We start from the raw sequence: 18,287 nt of genomic DNA, 5'->3' as shown, positions 1-18,287 counted from the left end.
TTCACTTGATGATTCTTTGAGCTTGGCTGCATAGTTTGTACTTCATTTAAATCGACAAAAGAAATTATTTTCAGTTTTAGGCAAGCTTTACTTTTTAGAAGGGAGACACTGAAGTTTTTTAAACTATCAGGAAATAACACATCAGTTGGTTCAGAGCTTTGAGTTAAAATATTAATGTGTTCTTCCCATAGAGGGAGAGCAAGTACTTCGTAGGTAGGTTTTTGATGCTACTTTAAGTCTGAGCAGTTTGCAAGTCCTTGGGTTTTAATGCAATACTGCCACCTTGTGTTTTTCTGCATGCTATATGTGTGTTACATACGCTTTATTATTCCCTTCTGCGGGAAGGAACGGGCTAAGGAGATACTGCTGTAGATAACGTTTGTAGCATAAGCAAGGCCAGAATGTACTTGAACTAATGAAAAGTGAATCTAGGCCTTAGAGTCTTCTGTCTCGCTAGCTAAATTTCAGGGCCAGGCTTCTGGGTTGCTTTCATCATGCTGCACTTGGTGGAAATGTTGTTCTTTCCCTCTGCTGAAAGTAGTAACAGTGTTGATAGAAGCTATAGAAACCCGTATCAGTTCAAAGCGTCCACTCCTTTCATGATTATAAGCTGTAAGGAACAAGCTGATAAATAGCTGATAATCCAAAATAACTTTGGGTTATTTTTCTGGGGGAAGGTAACACCAAAATACTCTTTTGAATAAAATTGTCTTAAAATTTTATGGAAGTGCAAAGACAATTCAAAAAACAAACTGCAAAGCAGGTAGTGGTGCTGTCATGTGCTGCTATCTAACAACTCACTCTGTTTGAAATGGGCTTCTAATAAGTTTGGGTACTGAAGCAAAGAGAAGGTATTAATTGTTTCTGAGTAACGTAGTTTTTCTTGATTTTTCTTTCGTGTGCTCAGAGGAATTGTAGCCATTATATCCGAGACATAATCACCCTTTGAAAATAACCTGTAATTCAGTGTATCTTACAACAGGGGCTGTGGAATAAATAACTAAGGAAACATGCACCCCTTGAAATATATGCTGTAAATCTGATTTCAGCATTTCTCAGCTGACTGATCTGCTTTACTGGAGCTCTGTGGAGGCAGCTCTCTTTTTAGAAAAGAATATTATTTATAGAGAAGTGGAAATTGCCTCAATCTGTTCTTCCCTTTTTATAGTGATCTTGTGAATGGGTTGGTGGCCTTGATGAACAGCAATGTCAGCAGTCCTGTCAACTTGGTGAGTATGAGATCTCCACTCTTCTGTGTTTACTGTACAGGAGCCAACATCCTCTGTTTTCCTCCTTGTTACTGCTGCTGATTTCTAGAAGAAATAAACAAAGCAAAAAATCTCTTTCCATTATGAATAAACCCTGTGTTCACTTTATAAATACAAAGAATGAGCACCTAGGTGTTGAGATGTGATAGTTTCAAGAAGATGAGAAATTTGCTATATTGTCTTTTGGTTTAGCAAGAAAATTCACACAATTAGAATATGAAAGAAAAAAATAGAGCAGGATGCCAAATACAACCAAGAAAATAATTGAACTGTAAAGCACTGAAGCTCTTATCTCTGAACAAATGGAAATCACTTCATACTAGCCTTGATTGGAGGAAAATGGGATAGTATTTGATTGTGTAATTTTCTAATATTGTTAAGGTCGCTTAGTAATTAATTTTTTTTAAATAGGATGTTTGCTTTGTGCCATTGTTATCACCTTATCCTCAGCAGTGGATATAACAGTAGAAAAAGGATGCATATGCCAGATCACTTCTACATTTATCAATTTTTGCCAAATCAAGTACTCAACTCTACAGGACAGTTTTTCACTTGATTTTTTTTCTCTTTTTTTTCTTTTTATTTTTAATTGTGGCTTTTGGTTCATTTCTGTGTTTCTATCCAAATTTTTATATTCTTTCGCCCCATCACAAGTTTTGTCTCCAGAAAACTCAACGTTTAGATCTGTGTAGCTAAATGTTCAGCTGTTGATCAAACAATATGTAATAAAGGAGTGGTAAAGCAAGGAATGCTAGAAATGGAAGGAGTTGAGTCTGATGAAGATGAGCTAATGCCTGCAGGAAGCTTTCAGCGTTTTATTCTGAAATGTTGAGATGTTTCTTATGTGCAGGTTTGTTGAAAAAAATGTGAGAGTTAAGAAGGGCAGCATTGTATAGGAAAGCAGGTAGATCATATAATTATTTTTATGCAAGATGCAGTGAATTAAGAAACAATTGTTTGCGGTGAAATCAGTTGTTTTGCCAGTTTGGGTGAACTGAGAACTTGGTATTCTTCTTTAAATGAAGTCTTCATTATATTATCTGTCCTCAACTCAGCAAAGTTCTTGAGTCCATACTTTGAAACAATGATGTGGTTCTCTGGGCTCCAGAATTGGGGCACGTGGCTTTACTCTGATTAAGAGGTGCATTTGCCCTTTCATTACGTATTGATTTTTGGGTACCTCCATTCACACATTGAATTACCAAGGCAAATGTGGTGGAGGGCAGCTTTTCTAATGAATATTCAGCTGGTCAAGGTTAGAATAGAAATGAGGTATAATGTTGAGCTTTTCCATTTTAACACGACCCATTTTAGAAATGTGTAATATCAGAAAGCTAACGTGTCTTAAGGTGTTCACTTGCTGTTGTAATGAATATTCCTTCCCTTTCTAGGGAAACCCAGAAGAGCACACTATCCTAGAGTTTGCCCAGTTAATTAAAAAACTTGTTGGTGAGTATGAGTAATTCTTCAATGAAGCTCATGAAGTACTCATTGTTAAGATTATTATTTCTTGATTAGTATATGTAATATATGGATAATTTAATCGGGCTTTGGATTTCTTAATAACTTTATCAAAGTCAATCGTATCCTGACCATATAATTAAATACTAACTAGATAATCCAGATCCTCTCAACTGAATGTAAAAGACTGCATGAGTAGTTGAATGAACACATTCTTTGTGTATCTGTATGATCTATACCAGTAATTTTACATAATGTTTATGCAAGTTACTAGATAATTACCCAAAAGTGAAGTCTTCCTCACTGCATGCTGTGAAAACATCTTACATCCTAGCTGAAATATGGATACTTCAGCAAGGTGGTTCTTCACAATCATGCAGGCTGTTCTCCTTCAATTACTATTAAAAAGCTTCATGCTGTGGTGACAGTCTTTCTCTACTTTTCTTTGATCTACCAGTGACTTGTGCAAGCACTGCCAGCTCCTCCCTTGTTTGTGGCTTGGAAGAAAATACTGTGGCTTTCCCTTCAGACTTGCTCTGATACCTGTAGCAAATCAGAGCTCTCAAGAATGGAAGCAAATGGCTGTGTGCAGTCCTCTAATGTGGCTTCCTCGTGAGATGAAGCATGCTGGTGCCATTAGCCAAGGGGTTTTTATCTGTAGACTCTACCAGTGCTTCTGAGGGATCTATTAGAGATGCCTGAAAAAGACCGGTTCAAACATGCAGTACAGAAGCTGATGCATGTGATGTTTCTAATAGAGGACTATCCCCACTGGAAAATGCTTGAGTCTACAGATCAGGGAGGGAAATTGAAAATCACAACACCAAACCCACCTGGCAGATGAAATAATCTTTACCTTGTCTGTTCACAAACAGCTTGACTTGTTTCAATCTGCCTGGAGAGGCAATTTAATTCTACATCCATAAAACCTCACAGTAAAGTGGCATGTAAACTGTTTGCTAGATTTCATTGTATAAATTGTCCTATATGCGTGGTGTCATGAGGTAAGACAAGTGCTGTGGGTATTTAACTATCAGACTGAGAAGTATGGGCAAAGAACAAGTGAAGTCTTTTCGCAAGGCAAAAGCACTCACAGCATCACAGAACAGTTGAGGTGTGGGAGGGGACCTCTGGAGGCCACCTGGTCCAACCCCCCTCCTCAAGCAGAGCCACCTAGAGCAGGCTCAGGTGGTTTTGGTGTGTCCAGGTGGTTTTGAAGTCTTCCAAGGAGTGAGACTCCACAGCCTCTTGGGGAAACCTGTTCCATTCATCAGTTACCCTCACAGTAAAAGTTTTTCCTTATTCTCAGAAGGAACCACCCGTGTTTTCAGTTTGTGCCTGCTGCCTCTTGTCCTATCTCTCAGCACAGCTGAGAAGGATCTGGCTCCATCCTCTTGACACCCTCCATTCAGATACTTAACCACATTGATCAGATCCTCCCCATACAGGACTCTACACATCCCTTTGATGAGCTTTGTGAGGTTTCTGTCAGCCTGTTTTTAGTGTGTCAAGAATGCTGGACAACAGCACAGTCCCGGTATTGGTGTACCAGCCACTCAGTGTTGACCCCTGGGGTACAGCAGTAGTTACGGGCCTCCAGCTAGACTTTGTGTCACTCACCAGCATCCTCTGGATCTGGCCACTTAGCTGTACATCAACAGCCCGTCTAGAAGGATTTTACAGGATACAACAGCAAAAGCCTCACTGAGGTCAAAGTGGATGCTCTCCCCTTAACTACAGAGGCAGTTATTTCATCAAAGAAGGTTATTCAAGTGATGGAGCATGACTTCCCTTTTGTGAATCCATGCTGAAATCTTTGTGAAATGTTTTTGTGAATCCGTGCTGTTGTAGGGCAGCTGGCTTACCCAGCTGTTGCATACAATGCAGCTGTGTCTGTGGAAGGCGTTTCAGTGGTACAATTACGAAGCAGAAAACAACAGAAAGACCTAATGCTTCAGTAGGTAGAAAAGATAAATGCAAAGCATCGTGAATTGCAGATGATAATACGCAGTCTCTTGTTTGATAGGCAGTGAGAGTGAAATCCAGTTTCTCTCAGAAGCACAGGATGATCCTCAGAAACGAAAACCTGACATCAGAAAAGCAAAGTTATTGCTTGGCTGGGAACCTGTGGTATGTACAGCTGTGTTACTGTCTTTGTGTGCGAAAACACAAGGAGGCGTACCATGTGATAAGGATATCTTTCAGTTTTCAGAATATTTGCTTAATGCAATCTCCAGGACAGTTCTTTAAAGGGTGTACGGTGCCTACAGTCTGTCATAAGTTGACCTTGCTCATGACTGATGAACTGCTGGGTAAGATTGCATGCTCTTTGCCATGCAGAAGAGCATATTAGTACTGGCATTTTTAACAAACTTCAGTAGGAACAAAATATAGGCATTTTAACTGTTTAATATGTATATTCTAAAGTGGTTGCCTCCTGTAAGCCTGACATATTCTTTGAAATATATTGTACATAGTTATGGGAGCCTAATGAATTTGCTGTTGCTGCCCTCATTCCTGTTTTCCTGGAGTAACATGCATTATGGAAGGAAAATATTGCTTTTAACTTCATTAGAATATTTTTAGAAAATCTACAGTGTAAGACTCTTTTTAAGATGATTGGTAACAACATTGCAACCAAAACATTTGTTTGGATTAGTGGGGAGAAATACGAGAATTGGATGTTCTGTTTAGTTTTGAGTTCATTTAAAGGGAACTATGTGAAACTCGGGCAAAGCAAAATATGAACCTAATCAGAGAGAGCTGATGCTCTTTTTTTCTTTTCTTCCTTATTGTTTTAAGTTCTGGTGGACAGAACTTAAACCAGAATAAACAGCTCTCATTTTGGGCTACAGGTATCATATGTAGAGATGTTCAAGGCTTGTTCTCAGTGTAGATAAGCTTGGAACATGCTCGAGGCTAGTTGAACTTGTCTTACCATCCACAATAAAGTTTGTCTGTCCACTTCTGAAACTTGATTATTAGTTATCTGAGGTGGCTAAGATAGTGATTATTCTGCACAGCTGATATGTGAGAATTGCAAAATTCCCATGATCACTGTTACTTTCCTTCTCAACCTTTCTGGTGAAGTTAATTGTCCAAATCTATAGCAAAGCAGAGTTGATGATAAGAGCTGTTTTGGTGGTGAGGTAAGGCTCTTTCTAATCCATAGAAAGAGCATGACTTTCTTAGCCAGCTCCCCATTCTAGCTAGCATAATGATTTGTAAGCTTTTTTGGATTTTTTTCAGACAAAAATCTTTACAGGAAACCTGTGAACCCATTTAGTAAATACAAGGCTATTAATAGAAAAAGCTCTGGACCCTTCTGAAATTATTCAGAGACACCAGATATTAACAGACCGTGCCTCAAAGCACAAGGAGGGTGGAAGGTGTTATAAAAGGCTTAAAGCAGTTGACTTTTATACCTCTGACCTGTTTTCGGTGCCGTGAGTACCAACATTGACTCTGAAGTAGCAGCACAGTATTGGTACATTGAGTTTCAGGCACATAGTTTTTGTGCTGCTTTTCTATCCTCCTGTATCGAAGATGGTATCAGCAAGCATGTCAGAGCATATGACTCCCGAGAAAAGTGGATAATATTTCTGTTGTTCTGGTCTACAGAGCACAGTGTTTAAATACAGGCATAGAATACAAAAAATATAATTATTTTAATGGGATTTAAGGATGTCAAATGACACTGGATGCTAATTTGTATCCCTTCTTTCTTTATATGGATGCAAACAACAAATCCTACCACCTTTATGCCTTTCTAGGGTGTATACCATTCTGTGAGATTCTGCAAAAGGTGGTCCTTAATTATTAAAAACAGAAAGGACTTAGGTTTCTGTGTACTTCTCTTTTTTAATGTATAATGCTCAAATTTTGTAAATCTGTCAATACATAACTGTCTGATATGATTTAAGTTTGTTAGTTTTTTTGCCTTACAACATTAGAAAATACATCTAATGTTTGAAAGCTAACATGCATTAGCAGTGCAGAGATATAACCAGTATGTGGTGCTGTTAATACTTATATTGGCAAAGATTTAAAGGACTCTCTAGTGGTCTTGAATAGCTGTATTAAAGAAGGTGCTGTTGTGAACTCAGAGTAATAATGATTCTCTCATTTTTTGGGAACAGGTCCCATTGGAAGAAGGTTTGAATAAAGCAATTCATTACTTCCGTAAAGAACTTGAATATCAGGCGAACAATCAGTATATTCCCAAACCAAAACCTGCAAGGATGAAAAAAGGAAGAACAAGACATAATTGAAGACTGTTGGTTGAACAGGAAATGCCCTGCTTGACATTTGACGGATGTAATTTTCTTTTCTTTTTTTTTTTTTGAAAGAGACTTTGAAACAGGTATCATGAAGAACAAACTGGAATTTCATTCTGAAGCTTGCTTTAAAGAAGTGGATGTGCCTAAAAATAACAAACAAATATTCCCCTTCCCCTGCAAATCTTGCCTTGCACTTTTTAAATCTGTCTTTTTATGTAAAATAGAGTAGAAACATCTTTTAGTATCTTCAAGTTTTATATCTTGCTGTGAGATCATTTTGTTGTGACTGTCCTTGACAGTTTTATTTACTGGTTTCTTTGTGAAGCTGAAGATAAACACAAACGGGATGGAAAATACCAATTTATTTATAAAATGGGTACTATAAAATATGAGATGTTACTATGCATAAGAAAAAAGCTAGTGGTATTGTCAGATGAGAGACACTGACGCCTAGTATAGAGGAGTTTAAGAGAATTCTGTATGAGAGCTTTATGTATTCTTTAAATGAGAGATTTTTTCAAAGGTTTAGTTTTAGTTGTACACTTGAATTTGAGATATTTTCATTGATTACCATGGATAAGGATATTTTGAATCACTACTGTGTTGTGCGTACTCTGGGAATAAAGTTAATGTATTATTGGTTACAGTGGTTGAATATGCTATTTTAATAAAATATTGAAACTTCTATTTACTAGTTTGTGTTTCACTGTGGCCACATCTCTGGCATACACAATATATACACAGATGTGTAATTAATTAGGAAGTAACATAAATAATTGCAAATAATTGGCTCAAGGTTAATAGCATTTTGTCTTGCATTGCTCATCTCTTAATAGCTACACAGGAGGGGATGTGGGATGTTGAAATGGATAGGAAAAAAACATCCTGATTTATTTCAATTCAGGCAGTTGATAGTGATGCAGTAGTATAAGATTTTCTTCAAGCCATGGCTGCTAACTTCACCCTCCCTAATTGAGGAAATGTTTCTATTTTAAGCATTTATTGAATTGCCAGTAAATGCTTACAACTTCAATAACTATGCCTGTCATCCTAAAGAAATAAACTATAATTAAATTGTCCAGTTCTGCAGCGCAACACACCAAAGACTGAATACCTAGAAGGAAGAACTGGCAGAGGGCTTTTAAAAGGTATTTTGGCTTAGCGCCACTCAAAATCGAAAATCCTAAATCTCATCAAGCAAAGTGACTTGACTTTATCTCGTTAAAGCTTGATGTTTCGTTAGCTTTTGAGGAACAGCTCCTTTACGTTTTTGAGGTCTGCCGACTGATGGTCAAGGTGGGAGCTACCTGCTGGGCTGACCTGGTGCCCGGACCCAGGGAGGGCTCTGGGGGGGCAGTGTGGTAGTTAGGTCCCCCCGTCTGAGCATGCCATCCACCAAAGCTGTCTGAACCTCCTGGTGCTTGCAAGGCTTGGAGGGTCGCCCAGGCTGTCTGACAAAGGTCCCCAGGACTCCACAAACAATTTGGGGCAAAGGTATTCTTTCTCCTCATATCTACTTCTCATTCAAATTGCTCTGTTGGATGCCAAAGCATCTATGAAGAGGTGGTGCACAAAAGTTGCAACCCTGCATCCAGCATTTAGAGCAGCCACTGAGCAAGAAACAGGAACTGTTGGGTACCAGCTGCTATTTCCAGGACTGCTTTTCATTTTATTCAATGGCTTTAGTGTGAAATAAGTAAACTGCACTGGAACAAACATGCATCTGGAGACTGGCATAAAATGTGCATTTTCAAAAAAATCCCTCAGGAAGTCTGAATGTTTGGATGCTACAGATCTGAATTTAAAAGCTCTTTACTTCACAGCCTGACCTCCCTCACAGAAGGGGCAAATTGGTCAGAGGGCAAATGCCTGGTGCTGATACAACCCATTTGTCAGTATGTGGTACGCCTCCCGCTGGGACTGAGTGACAGGCTGTATTGATCTGTCACTTTTCTTGTGCCGTTTCTAGCTTTTGTTGCAGTGGTTCCTGGTTCAGTTCCCATATTCTTTCTGTATGCTGTCTTCTAGAAACAGCAGCCGAGGTGGTGTTGCCCTTTGTGTTTGAAGCTGGCTTTCTAGACAGTTTGAAAAGCATGAGTCATGGGTGTTAAAACAGAGTCCGCTGGTGCTGAACACTGAAAATCTAAGATAATTTCAAGTTTTGTTTGGTCTGAGACTTCAAGAAAGCCGTGTAGGTTTGCGTGTTGGTGCTCTCTGTCCCCACCTGGTGCTACACATCCGAGGAGGAGGAAGGCGTCGGGTGTGCAGGGAACCACAGGTACGAAACAGCTGCTGCCACTTGAGCAGAGCCACTTTTGACAGAGGACAATGGAGTACAGCAGTAAGCCAAGCCATGCTCTCATCTCAATGCCCAAGCACAATGTGTTGCTTTTTTTTTTTTTTTTAATAGGAAATTTGGGAGTTGGGATTTCCTGCTGGCACCCAGGCAAGCAGGCAACGTTAAACTAACATGACCTGTGTTACGTGGTTCCTATTTAGTCACAGTGAGCTGCACAAGAGGACAGTTCGCTGGCATTAAGTGCGAGTCCTCCTGGCTCAGTAGGGAACATGCAGCGCTAGCAGAGGTGTGTGGTGAACTGGATAGCTCGGTGCTGGCAAGTGAGGTCAGTTTTACAGAAGGAGAGGTGTGTAAGGCATCCAGGGTCATGGGCTCCTTGAATCTCACCGGGAGGACCACCCTTGCTGCCTGGAAGTTATCACAGTGTGAGGTCCACAGTAGGACTTTTTTTCCCTCATGGACTACACCTATTTGTACACACAGGGCTGCTCAGAAGCTCTGTAAACCACATTATTGGTCCACAAACAGCTACAGAGAGCCTTGCAGATGGTTGTTTTAAGTAAGTAGTTCTGTGAACATACAGTCTAGAGAAGCTTCACGTCTTTAGGTTGGATTTTCTGCTCTGGGAAGAGTCATCTAACTCCTTTTTTGTGTCTGAGGTGTTTGCAGCTCCTCTAAGATTCTGGTTTAGCAACCATTGAACTCACCTCTGGTCATCTACATATGTCTTTGTTACCCTTTTTTTTCCCATAAATTTTTAGAAACATATATTTTTTAAAGTTCACTTTTGTTGAATACGTTTGGGATTGTCTTTCAGAGTTTAAGCAGGGGAGGAGGGAAGACACAAATGCAATTGCATACATTTTTTTACCCTTAGAGAACAGGCTAAAGAGGGCAAAACAGGGCTTTGATTAGTCTGATGGATTGAGCTGCTCCCCAGGCCTTCATTAGTATTAAGTTTAATGCTACTTGAGGCCAAGAAGTCCCTGTAGGTTGTTAGAGGCTGATCAGAGAAGACTTGTCCACAGAAAAAGGATGCTTTGTTACCAGTAAGGGAAGCGTGTACTCAGCACTGCTGGTTCCTAACATCCATACATCCTGCCCCTGAAATCAGTGGAAATGCAGCCAGCACAAATCCATAGTGGCTTTGTTCTAAATATTTCCCAGTGCTGGGATCACAAGTGGTAGGAGAAGAGTATGGCATGGAAAAGATCGGGACTGCGATAGGACTTGGCATGCAGACACTGCTCACGTGCGCCAGGGTGACCAAGATTTCCCTGTCTCCACCTGAATCCCTTTAGTGGCCTCGAGACCCTGTTTTTATGCCATGTTTGTGAAAAAATCTCGCATGTCAAAGTTCTTATTGGCAGCTCTGACTCCCTAGAGTTACAACGAACGGCAGCAAAAGCTCTGGACCTAAGCAGAGCTCCTTCTGTATGGCAGGGGGCTCCCGAATGTGATGCTGCATCAACAGGGAGGTTTTTCTGAAATAACAATTCATATTTCTTGCAAAAATCAAACTCTGGTTCCCTGCTCCTCTTCACAGTCCCTTTTCTTCTCTTACTTACCTACCCATAATAGCAAATTTCATATTTTTTTCCTCACTTTTTTTTTTTCTCTTCTGTCCCAGTGAAGTGATGCGATGTCAGTGCTGGGATGGCTGGGGATGGTGCCATGAAATGCCCTGTGCTGTCTGCGCAGTGGAATAGGAAAGCTGGGAGAGGGTGGAGACTTTTGTCTGGGTTTGGGGACAGAAATGTTCAAAGGAAACAATTAACTTTACTAATGTGCTTAACTGTGAAGCACTCCATGCATTGTTGACAAATTGTTATTAATATTTTTCTTCCTTTTGCCTAAACTTGTGATGGCTCACACCTGCTTTGCTGTTTATTTTATTGTATGCACTTTTGCATCACTGGGACTTTACATCAGGTGGACCTCTCTGCAAGAAGGAGAGTGTCCTCCCCTCAGAGCTTTTGCTTGGGGAAAAAAAAAAAAATGTTAAGTAAAAACTGTGCACCATTTCTAAGAAGTCAACTAAAGCCCAGCTACTCTGGAAGATGCGCTTAGGGACATGGTTCAGCCCGCTCCAGCCTGCCCAGTATGGGCACAATGTAATGGAAAGGATTATTTTATTTTTTGTCTAGAGAATGCAGATCTTGCTGACTCTACTGGGAGCATTCAAGACACGGAAAGCTGCTGGACTGAGTCAGCCTGCAGGAATTGACACGGCTTGCAAAGGCCTAGGGAGGGATGGTATTTATTTACAGCACTTTCTTTAATTCTTCTTACTCGGCAGGTCTGAATTCCCAGTTGTTTTAAATTCTGGGAAATGATGGAAATCATCAGCAGGGTTCAAACTTTGCCAACTCCTTTGCACTTTTTTGATAGGACACAAAGTGGAAGCGTTCTTCCAGGAATAGGTGTTTTCCAACTGGGCGAAGGAGTGCTTGGCTCAGAACAGGATTGTTCCCTATTGGGAGTAAAGGGTCTTCTACCCTAGGAAACAAACCAGTTCAAACCGATTAAACTGGCCAGGAGTCTGCTAAGTCTTCCAAGATCCAGGGGAATGTGGAGTTTCTGGAGCACGTTAGGCTAGGGCTGAAGCCGGGTTCCTCCTTGGAGCCCTTGTCCTGGAGAATCCTTTCCTTGCACAAGCTTTGGAGGAAAGCAAGCTTCACTATGCTGTAATTAGCTTTTGTGAACATCTTTCTCCTTGCCAGGAGCTGTAAGGGTGCCATACCACACAAGTTTGTAAGGCTGTGTGCAGTAGGTATGGAAATATCAGAGGAGGCAACATGGCAGCTTTCATTTGAGAGGATTTCTTTTTTCTTTTCCCCCAGGAATAATTGGATGTATTTGTTCACACAAATGTGAATCAGCAAGCACATCTGATACGTATTGGCATATATTATATTCTCTATATGCCAAGATAGATGACATAATGTAATTTTACAATTGGGTGTAGGAAAGCAAATGAAAAAGCCTTTTAAAAATTAATCTCTAGTAATACGGGTCAATGAAACTCACTCTACTCAGCTCTACTAAATAATGGAAATTTGTTTATTTTATCAAAAAAAACCAAAAGCTTTATTTCTATAACACTTTATATATAGTGTACTACTAAGTAACAATAGTTTTAAAAAGTCGTATTTCTCTTTTCAAAATCTGGCAGCTCCTTTACTCTTGCTGTTCTACACAAACAGCAGGGGAAGCAGGGCCACTTAGACCCAGCTTGCCCATCACAGCCCTATAGATACCAGCTGAGGGAGGAGAAATGGCATCAGTAATCATCGTAGTTGACGCCTGCCCCATGCCTGAAGGTGTGGGGGTTCCGCGGGCCAATTGGTGAATCCTCATCGTAGTGGTGCTGGTAGTACCCACCGTAGTACTCATTGCCACCGCGCCCTAAGCTCGTCCAGTAGGACATGTCATCTTCAAATTTCTGCCAGAAAAATAAATAATAAAGAAATAAATATAAATACTTGTTGTCCAAGAATAAAACTTTACAATGAAGAGAATAAAAGGAAACAAAAAGATGACAGATTCCTTTTTTCTTTTGTTCCTCCAGAAATTCAGATCTTTCACATATTTGACAAAACTAAATCCCTACATCCAAGAGGTTTTATGACTGCACCAACTTTCTCTGTGGGACATATCCAGACCCTGATGTGGTCCTGATGTCCTGACCAGCCCCACCTGGGACCCACCACCCCACAGCCCTGCCCTCTATGCAGTGCTTAAACTGAGATCATCTTCCAGTGGAACACACGCTGAGCACCATTAATATTTCTGCTACCTTTTCAACAGCAGACTATAGAAACACTTCAATGTTTTGCACTTAAAAATGTGAAAATGTATTTTTCTGCTCCCCTATGTCTTTAGTTACAAGGCCTCCAATTGCAAAATGAGTGAGAGAACCCTTCACTTTTTGGCTCTGATGTCTCATTTTATTTTTCATGTTCCATTTTTAATCAAACATACAGCTATAGGCAGTAGGCAGTTCAATTCTGTACACGACAGCAGTGGAAAAACAGTATGCAAGGATATCAAATACTTGCCAAGCCAAAGCCTTTCCATATGAATGACTCTTTGGAAATATTTTTGGCCAAGATTTGAAAAAAAAAGTTTTGCAAAATACACAATGGGTAAGTATGGCCTAAGTCCTTGCTAAAGCAAGGCTGGAACAAACAGTTATTTCATTGTTAAAACTGTGTCTTAATACTCCAGAAAAGCTCCTAAGTGGATTCATTGTGTCCCACAACAGGCCTCGTTTCATTTTCATCAATGCACACAGCAACGTGCAGCGAGGAATACATCTTATCTGCGTGGCTTGTCCTTGCTACTTAACCTCTTGGGATTTGCACCCAGTCTCTAGTTGGGGATTCACAATGCTGTGTTTGTTATTTTTCCTATTGTGTCAGGGGTATGGCCATGCTGCTAAAAAGTAACTTGTATCTGCATAATGTCCAGGAGCAACAAAGAAACGTAGCCTTCATTACTGCAGTCCAAGCAAAGGATTGTTTTTAATTGTTCCAGCTTTGAAAATGAGTGCATCCATCTTCTAAGCAATCCACGTAACACAAAGGTCTAAAATGTACTTCAGCTTGCCTGTGCCCGTGCAGTCTCATTAAACACATTCATGCAGCTGACAGAAGCCAGGAATTCAAAGTCTATATCTATTTTTACCTCTTATTTATGCACAAATTACTCCACACATGGGACTGCAAGTAAATGCACGTTTTCCACTCTCTTTCAGTGTCTGTTGAGCGGGGCTTTGTGCAGCGTGCATATCAGCTGGGAACTCTTGCTTCCACTCCAGTGTTTATACAAATTAACTGTTGTAGGGAAATCTATCCTTATCATTTGAAGGGAGCACATTGCCAGGCAGGTTTCCTTTCGCATTTAGAGTCAAGGCACAGCTGCCAGTGCTGGCAGGGGCCGGGAGCCATGCGAGGTAGGTGACGGTGGTGCAATTTCATTGAAGAATGCCACCCAGGACCAGCCTGGTGTGGCTTTCTCAGCGTGTTTAGAAGCAAATTGATTGAGTCGAGCCTGCCAAACTCATTTCCTGAGACACAATTGATTACCCCGTCTGGCCGTCTATTTCTCGAGGCAAACTTTGTCTGTAACCTGTTAAGCTTAAGTTCGGTAGAAGGCAAGAATTCCTGCCAGGATTTTAACACTGTTTTGTCTGTTAATAAAACTACGTGGAAGTCTCTAACAAATACCGAGCTTGTATTTCTGTGCAACGTTTGCTATTTAAACCAGATGAACAAAATCTCAGCATCCAACTCGTGACCAGGAGCAGGGCAGCCCCTGGAACAGCTCACCCCGAGCCCTGACATTTCTGGGGTGCCTGACGTTTCTGGGTTGCCTCACTCACCGCCTCGTCGAAGCCCAGGTAGAGGAACTGCTGGTACCACTGCTGCACATCGGGCTGGCTGCGGTCCCACAGCTGCCGCTTGTGGCGTCTCAGGCTGCTCAGGAACTCCTTGGCCGCCTTCTCTTTCACCGACACCTCAGGCTTCGCGGCGGCGGGGGCTGGAATTAATTCCCCCCCAAAAGACACGCCAGGAAAATTTGTAATCAGCCTGAAATGTACCCCACTGTAAACATTTCGTTGTGCTCATTACCTCCGTCCTTGGCAGTGCGGAGTATGTAGCGGTAATAAAAACAGGGACTGGCGATACAGTACGGTTTCACAGCTATTCCTATTCTCTTGGACTTTGTAACAGCTATTCTGAGCCCGAAGACATGTTAAGGGTGGAATTTAACTCCATAACCCAAACAGAGAACAGGAGACTGGCCTCTGTGTGCTGCAGCCACAGGAGAGGGAAGGAAGACAGGAGGTGAAGTTACAGAGCCAGAAGCAGCTGGAGAAACGCATAGCTCAGGGGACGTGGGGGAATGCTCTCAGCATGCCAGGCTCACAAATAAGGGGTTTGCTGCTGCTGGAGGAGTGCAAGTATATCCAAAATGTGCATTGGTGAGGGCTGGACAGCCCCTCCCCTGCTAAGCACAGTGATGATGCTCTCATCAAAGTGGCACGGTGCCATGTGATGGCTGGGTGGGCTTCCCGAGAAACCAGGAGCGTGCATAGAGGTAGGAGGAACATCTTCCCCCTGGTCTTCACTGGGAGACAGAAGAAAAGCCAAAAGATGCCGGAGTGCAGGAATGGCTGCTGCTGCAAGCGGTCACTTATTCACAGATAACACACAAGGACCTACACCTAGGGAAGGTGTCCCAAGGGGACAGCAGCAGGACCCGCAGGGACCTGTGGGCACAGACACCACAGAGCTGGCGCTGTGCTCGCAGGAGTCACATCACACACACTTGTGCACAGCCAGCTTTGGGCTAGGTGCTCATACAGCACTCCTCTGCCTGCTCTCTTAGAGCAGTGAGGACACTTTTAGAGCTGTGATTGATGACAGCTGAATCAGAGGGGAAAAAAATAATAAATACGAGAGGGAAAGCAATTTGCTGTCTCTTTACCTTCTCGTTTTTGAAGCATCAGTTTAAGCTTATTTCCTCTCGAAACGTCTGGAGAAGCAAAAATAAAACACGTTTCAGCTACCCACTCTATTTAGCAATGAAATAACAACAACAAAACAGTCGGATCTCAGCGAGCACACAGAGAGATGCTGTAACTCCCCTCCACCGAGGGAAAGGCTGGAGAAAGTTTCCACCAGTGCTCCCATTTACGTGCCTTGGTGCAACGCGAGCTACGGGGAAGCCTCCAACCCTCCGACACCCTTTCCCCAGCAGTTTTGGGGAGGGAGCCCCAATACCTCGTCCGCCTGCCACAAAGTTTGCCTTTTCCAGCAGAAGGTCTCCAGCAGTGACAGCACCTGGGCTGGGACGATCAGCCTGGGGAACTGTCACCGAGCGTGTCCCCATGGCCAGCCCCAAAACCCTCAATGAGCCCCAAAAGCGAGGCGCTGGTGGGAGATGCTCGTCCCGCACGAAGCTGGGGGGGCTGCGCTCACTCACCGGGGGCCGCGCAGAGCAGCGGGAGGAGGAGGAGGAGGAGGAAGAGGAGGAAGGCCCCGGGCAGGGCCCCGCGGGGACACGGCGGAGGCATAGCGGAGAGAGGAGTCCCCGCCGGGCCGGGACGAGACGGAGCCGAGCGAGGGGAGAGCGGGGAGAGGGGGGGAGGCAGCGAGGGGAGGCAGCGCCCCGCACACGCCGCGCCCACGCCCACGCCCCAGCACGGGGCCCCGCCGCCGGCTGAGGAGGAAAAGGAAAAGGGGAAAAAATAATAAATGGAAAGAAAAAAAAAAAGGAAAAAGATATAAAGGAAAACAAATAAAGAAAAAGAAAAGGAAAAAGAAAAAAAAAAGAAAAAGAAAAAAAAGAAAAAGAAAAAGAAAAAGAAAAAGAAAAAGAAAAAGAAAAAGAAAAAGAAAAAGAAAAAGAAAAAGAAAAAGAAAGGACAAAGAAAAAGAAAGAAGGAGGAAAGAGAAGAGAAGAGAAGAGAAGAGAAGAGAAGAGAAGAGAAGAGAAGAGAAGAGAAGAGAAGAGAAGAGAAGAGAAGAGAAGAGAAGAGAAGAGAAGAGAAGAGAAGAGAAGAGAAGAGAAGAGAAGAGAAGAGAAGAGAAGAGAAGAGAAGAGAAGAGAAGAGAAGAGAAGAGAAGAGAAGAGAAGAGAAGAGAAGAGAAGAGAAGAGAAGAGAAGAGAAGAGAAGAGAAGAGAGAAAAAGAAAAGGAACAGAGAGAAAGAGAGAGAAGGAGAGAGAGAAATAAAGAGAAAGAGCAAGAGAAAGAGAGAAAGAGAGGGAAGAAAGAGGGGAAGGAAGGGAAGGGAAGGGAAGGGAAGGGAAGGGAAGGGAAGGGAAGGGAAGGGAAGGGAAGGGAAGGGAAGGGAAGGGAAGGGAAGGGAAGGGAAGGGAAGGGAAGGGAAGGGAAGGGAAGGGAAGGGAAGGGAAGGGAAGGGAAGGGAAGGGAAGGGAAGGGAAGGGAAGGGAAGGTTAATTTAAAAACAATGAATTGTCAAGCAAAGCTACTCTCGTTGCAACACTTAGGACATCCTTCCCCAGCCGTACTACAAGTCCCCCCTCACCCATACCGAGCTGCCTGCTCTGTGTGCAGCAGGCTCTGTTCCAGCCTGTGCGAGCAGCTGCTAGCCGTAATTGAGGGCTTACGTGATTTTGTGTCTTTTGTGCTTGAACATGTAGTTAACTGTGTTTCAGTAGCACAAGGCATGCACTCTTCTGTTTAGCTTTGCACAGCTTGCCAGTTTCCAGCCGCATTTATTTTTGTGGTTACATGTAATCCAGTATTAGCAGACAAAGACTGCTCAGCTATTCATACAGGTTTTTTGTTACAGCGGAAATGAAAAAAAAATGGCCGTAACATGTCATTTAATATTTCTCTACGTATTAAGTCAGTTTGTCCTTTGCCTGTAACACTGGATGAAACTGAGAGCTTGTCTTGGTGGGAAAATAAATGAGAATTAACCAAAGGTTAAGTTTTTTTTTTCTGCTTTCTGTCCTCTCCTGTCCTCCTTTCCTTCCTCCTCCCAGGTCCATGGAAGACTGCAGTTCATTTAAACTGAGCTGCTTTAAAAACCATTCGGGTTTATTTTTCTTCAGATAGACAGGTTTAGCGTGTAATAAGAACTGGGGGTCCAAAATCCAAACTCACTAACCAGAAGTCCCTGCTCAGCAGGACCAGATCTGTAATGGCTCCTAAGCTTACTGTGCATTTTCCCATTTCAGGCTTAAGTTCCCCTCAGTGAATTCAGCTTCTCTCAGCATCTTCCTCTACAAACGTCCAAAACACGCCAGATTAACCGCGGTGAAATCCTTGTCTGCCCCGGACAGAAACCTCTCTCTTGACTTGCAGCAGAGACCCACAGCTCTCAGGAGATGCTCACGGTCTTCTCACTGCCTGCTGAAGCTGTGCCAGGGTACAGGGAGGAATACAGGAGGTTTTAAAGGAGAGGGCGAGCAAGAAGAGCAGGGCTAAAGCTTTTCCT

The 18,287-nt window shown here is 42.4% G+C and overlaps 2 protein-coding genes across 5 annotated transcripts in view; one reads left to right on the top strand and one right to left on the bottom strand.

Moving 5' to 3' along the window:
- Nucleotides 1-7,696, top strand: part of UXS1 (UDP-glucuronate decarboxylase 1) — a 63,912-nt gene extending 56,216 nt beyond the window's left edge. For all 3 annotated transcript variants that reach the window (XM_027445224.3, XM_027445229.3, XM_038173266.2), the window contains 4 exons: nucleotides 1,169-1,229; nucleotides 2,660-2,717; nucleotides 4,756-4,859; nucleotides 6,869-7,696. In XM_027445224.3, coding sequence (XP_027301025.1) covers nucleotides 1,169-1,229; nucleotides 2,660-2,717; nucleotides 4,756-4,859; nucleotides 6,869-7,000 — 355 coding nt within the window. In that variant the 3' untranslated portion in view covers nucleotides 7,001-7,696. The remainder of the gene's footprint in view (nucleotides 1-1,168; nucleotides 1,230-2,659; nucleotides 2,718-4,755; nucleotides 4,860-6,868) is intronic.
- A 4,654-nt stretch (nucleotides 7,697-12,350) lies between these two features.
- On the bottom strand, nucleotides 12,351-16,514 carry ECRG4 (ECRG4 augurin precursor). Of its 2 annotated transcripts, none has more exons than XM_005031045.6 (4): nucleotides 16,302-16,514; nucleotides 15,804-15,851; nucleotides 14,695-14,852; nucleotides 12,351-12,753 (listed from the first exon to the last, which is right to left on the bottom strand). In XM_005031045.6, the coding sequence occupies exons 1-4, from the start codon at nucleotides 16,390-16,392 to the stop codon at nucleotides 12,592-12,594; spliced, it is 459 nt and encodes a 152-aa protein (XP_005031102.1). In that variant the 5' UTR covers nucleotides 16,393-16,514; the 3' UTR covers nucleotides 12,351-12,591. The 2 variants fall into 2 exon arrangements, with proteins under 2 accessions (XP_005031102.1, XP_021135251.1); XM_021279576.4 differs by lacking the exon at nucleotides 16,302-16,514 and adding an exon at nucleotides 16,100-16,252.
- Between the last annotated feature and the right edge of the window lie 1,773 nt (nucleotides 16,515-18,287).

Source organism: Anas platyrhynchos, chromosome 1 (assembly GCF_047663525.1).
Source record: "Anas platyrhynchos isolate ZD024472 breed Pekin duck chromosome 1, IASCAAS_PekinDuck_T2T, whole genome shotgun sequence".
NCBI classification, from domain to species: domain Eukaryota; kingdom Metazoa; phylum Chordata; class Aves; order Anseriformes; family Anatidae; genus Anas; species Anas platyrhynchos.
Note: the sequence above shows the minus strand (reverse complement) of the source record. Positions and strands in the feature narration are given on the sequence as shown.

Bases quoted from the DNA above. Each gene is read 5' to 3' on its own strand.
- ECRG4 (XM_021279576.4), bottom strand. From the start codon at position 16,208: ATGGGGACACGCTCGGTGACAGTTCCCCAGGCTGATCGTCCCAGCCCA. The intron at 15,852-16,099 runs GTATTGGGGCTC...TTGCTTCTCCAG, and splicing joins CTTTGTGGCAGGCGGACGAG to ACGTTTCGAGAGGAAATAAG. The intron at 12,754-14,694 runs GTGAGTGAGGCA...TTTTTCTGGCAG, and splicing joins ACCTGGGCTTCGACGAGGCG to AAATTTGAAGATGACATGTC.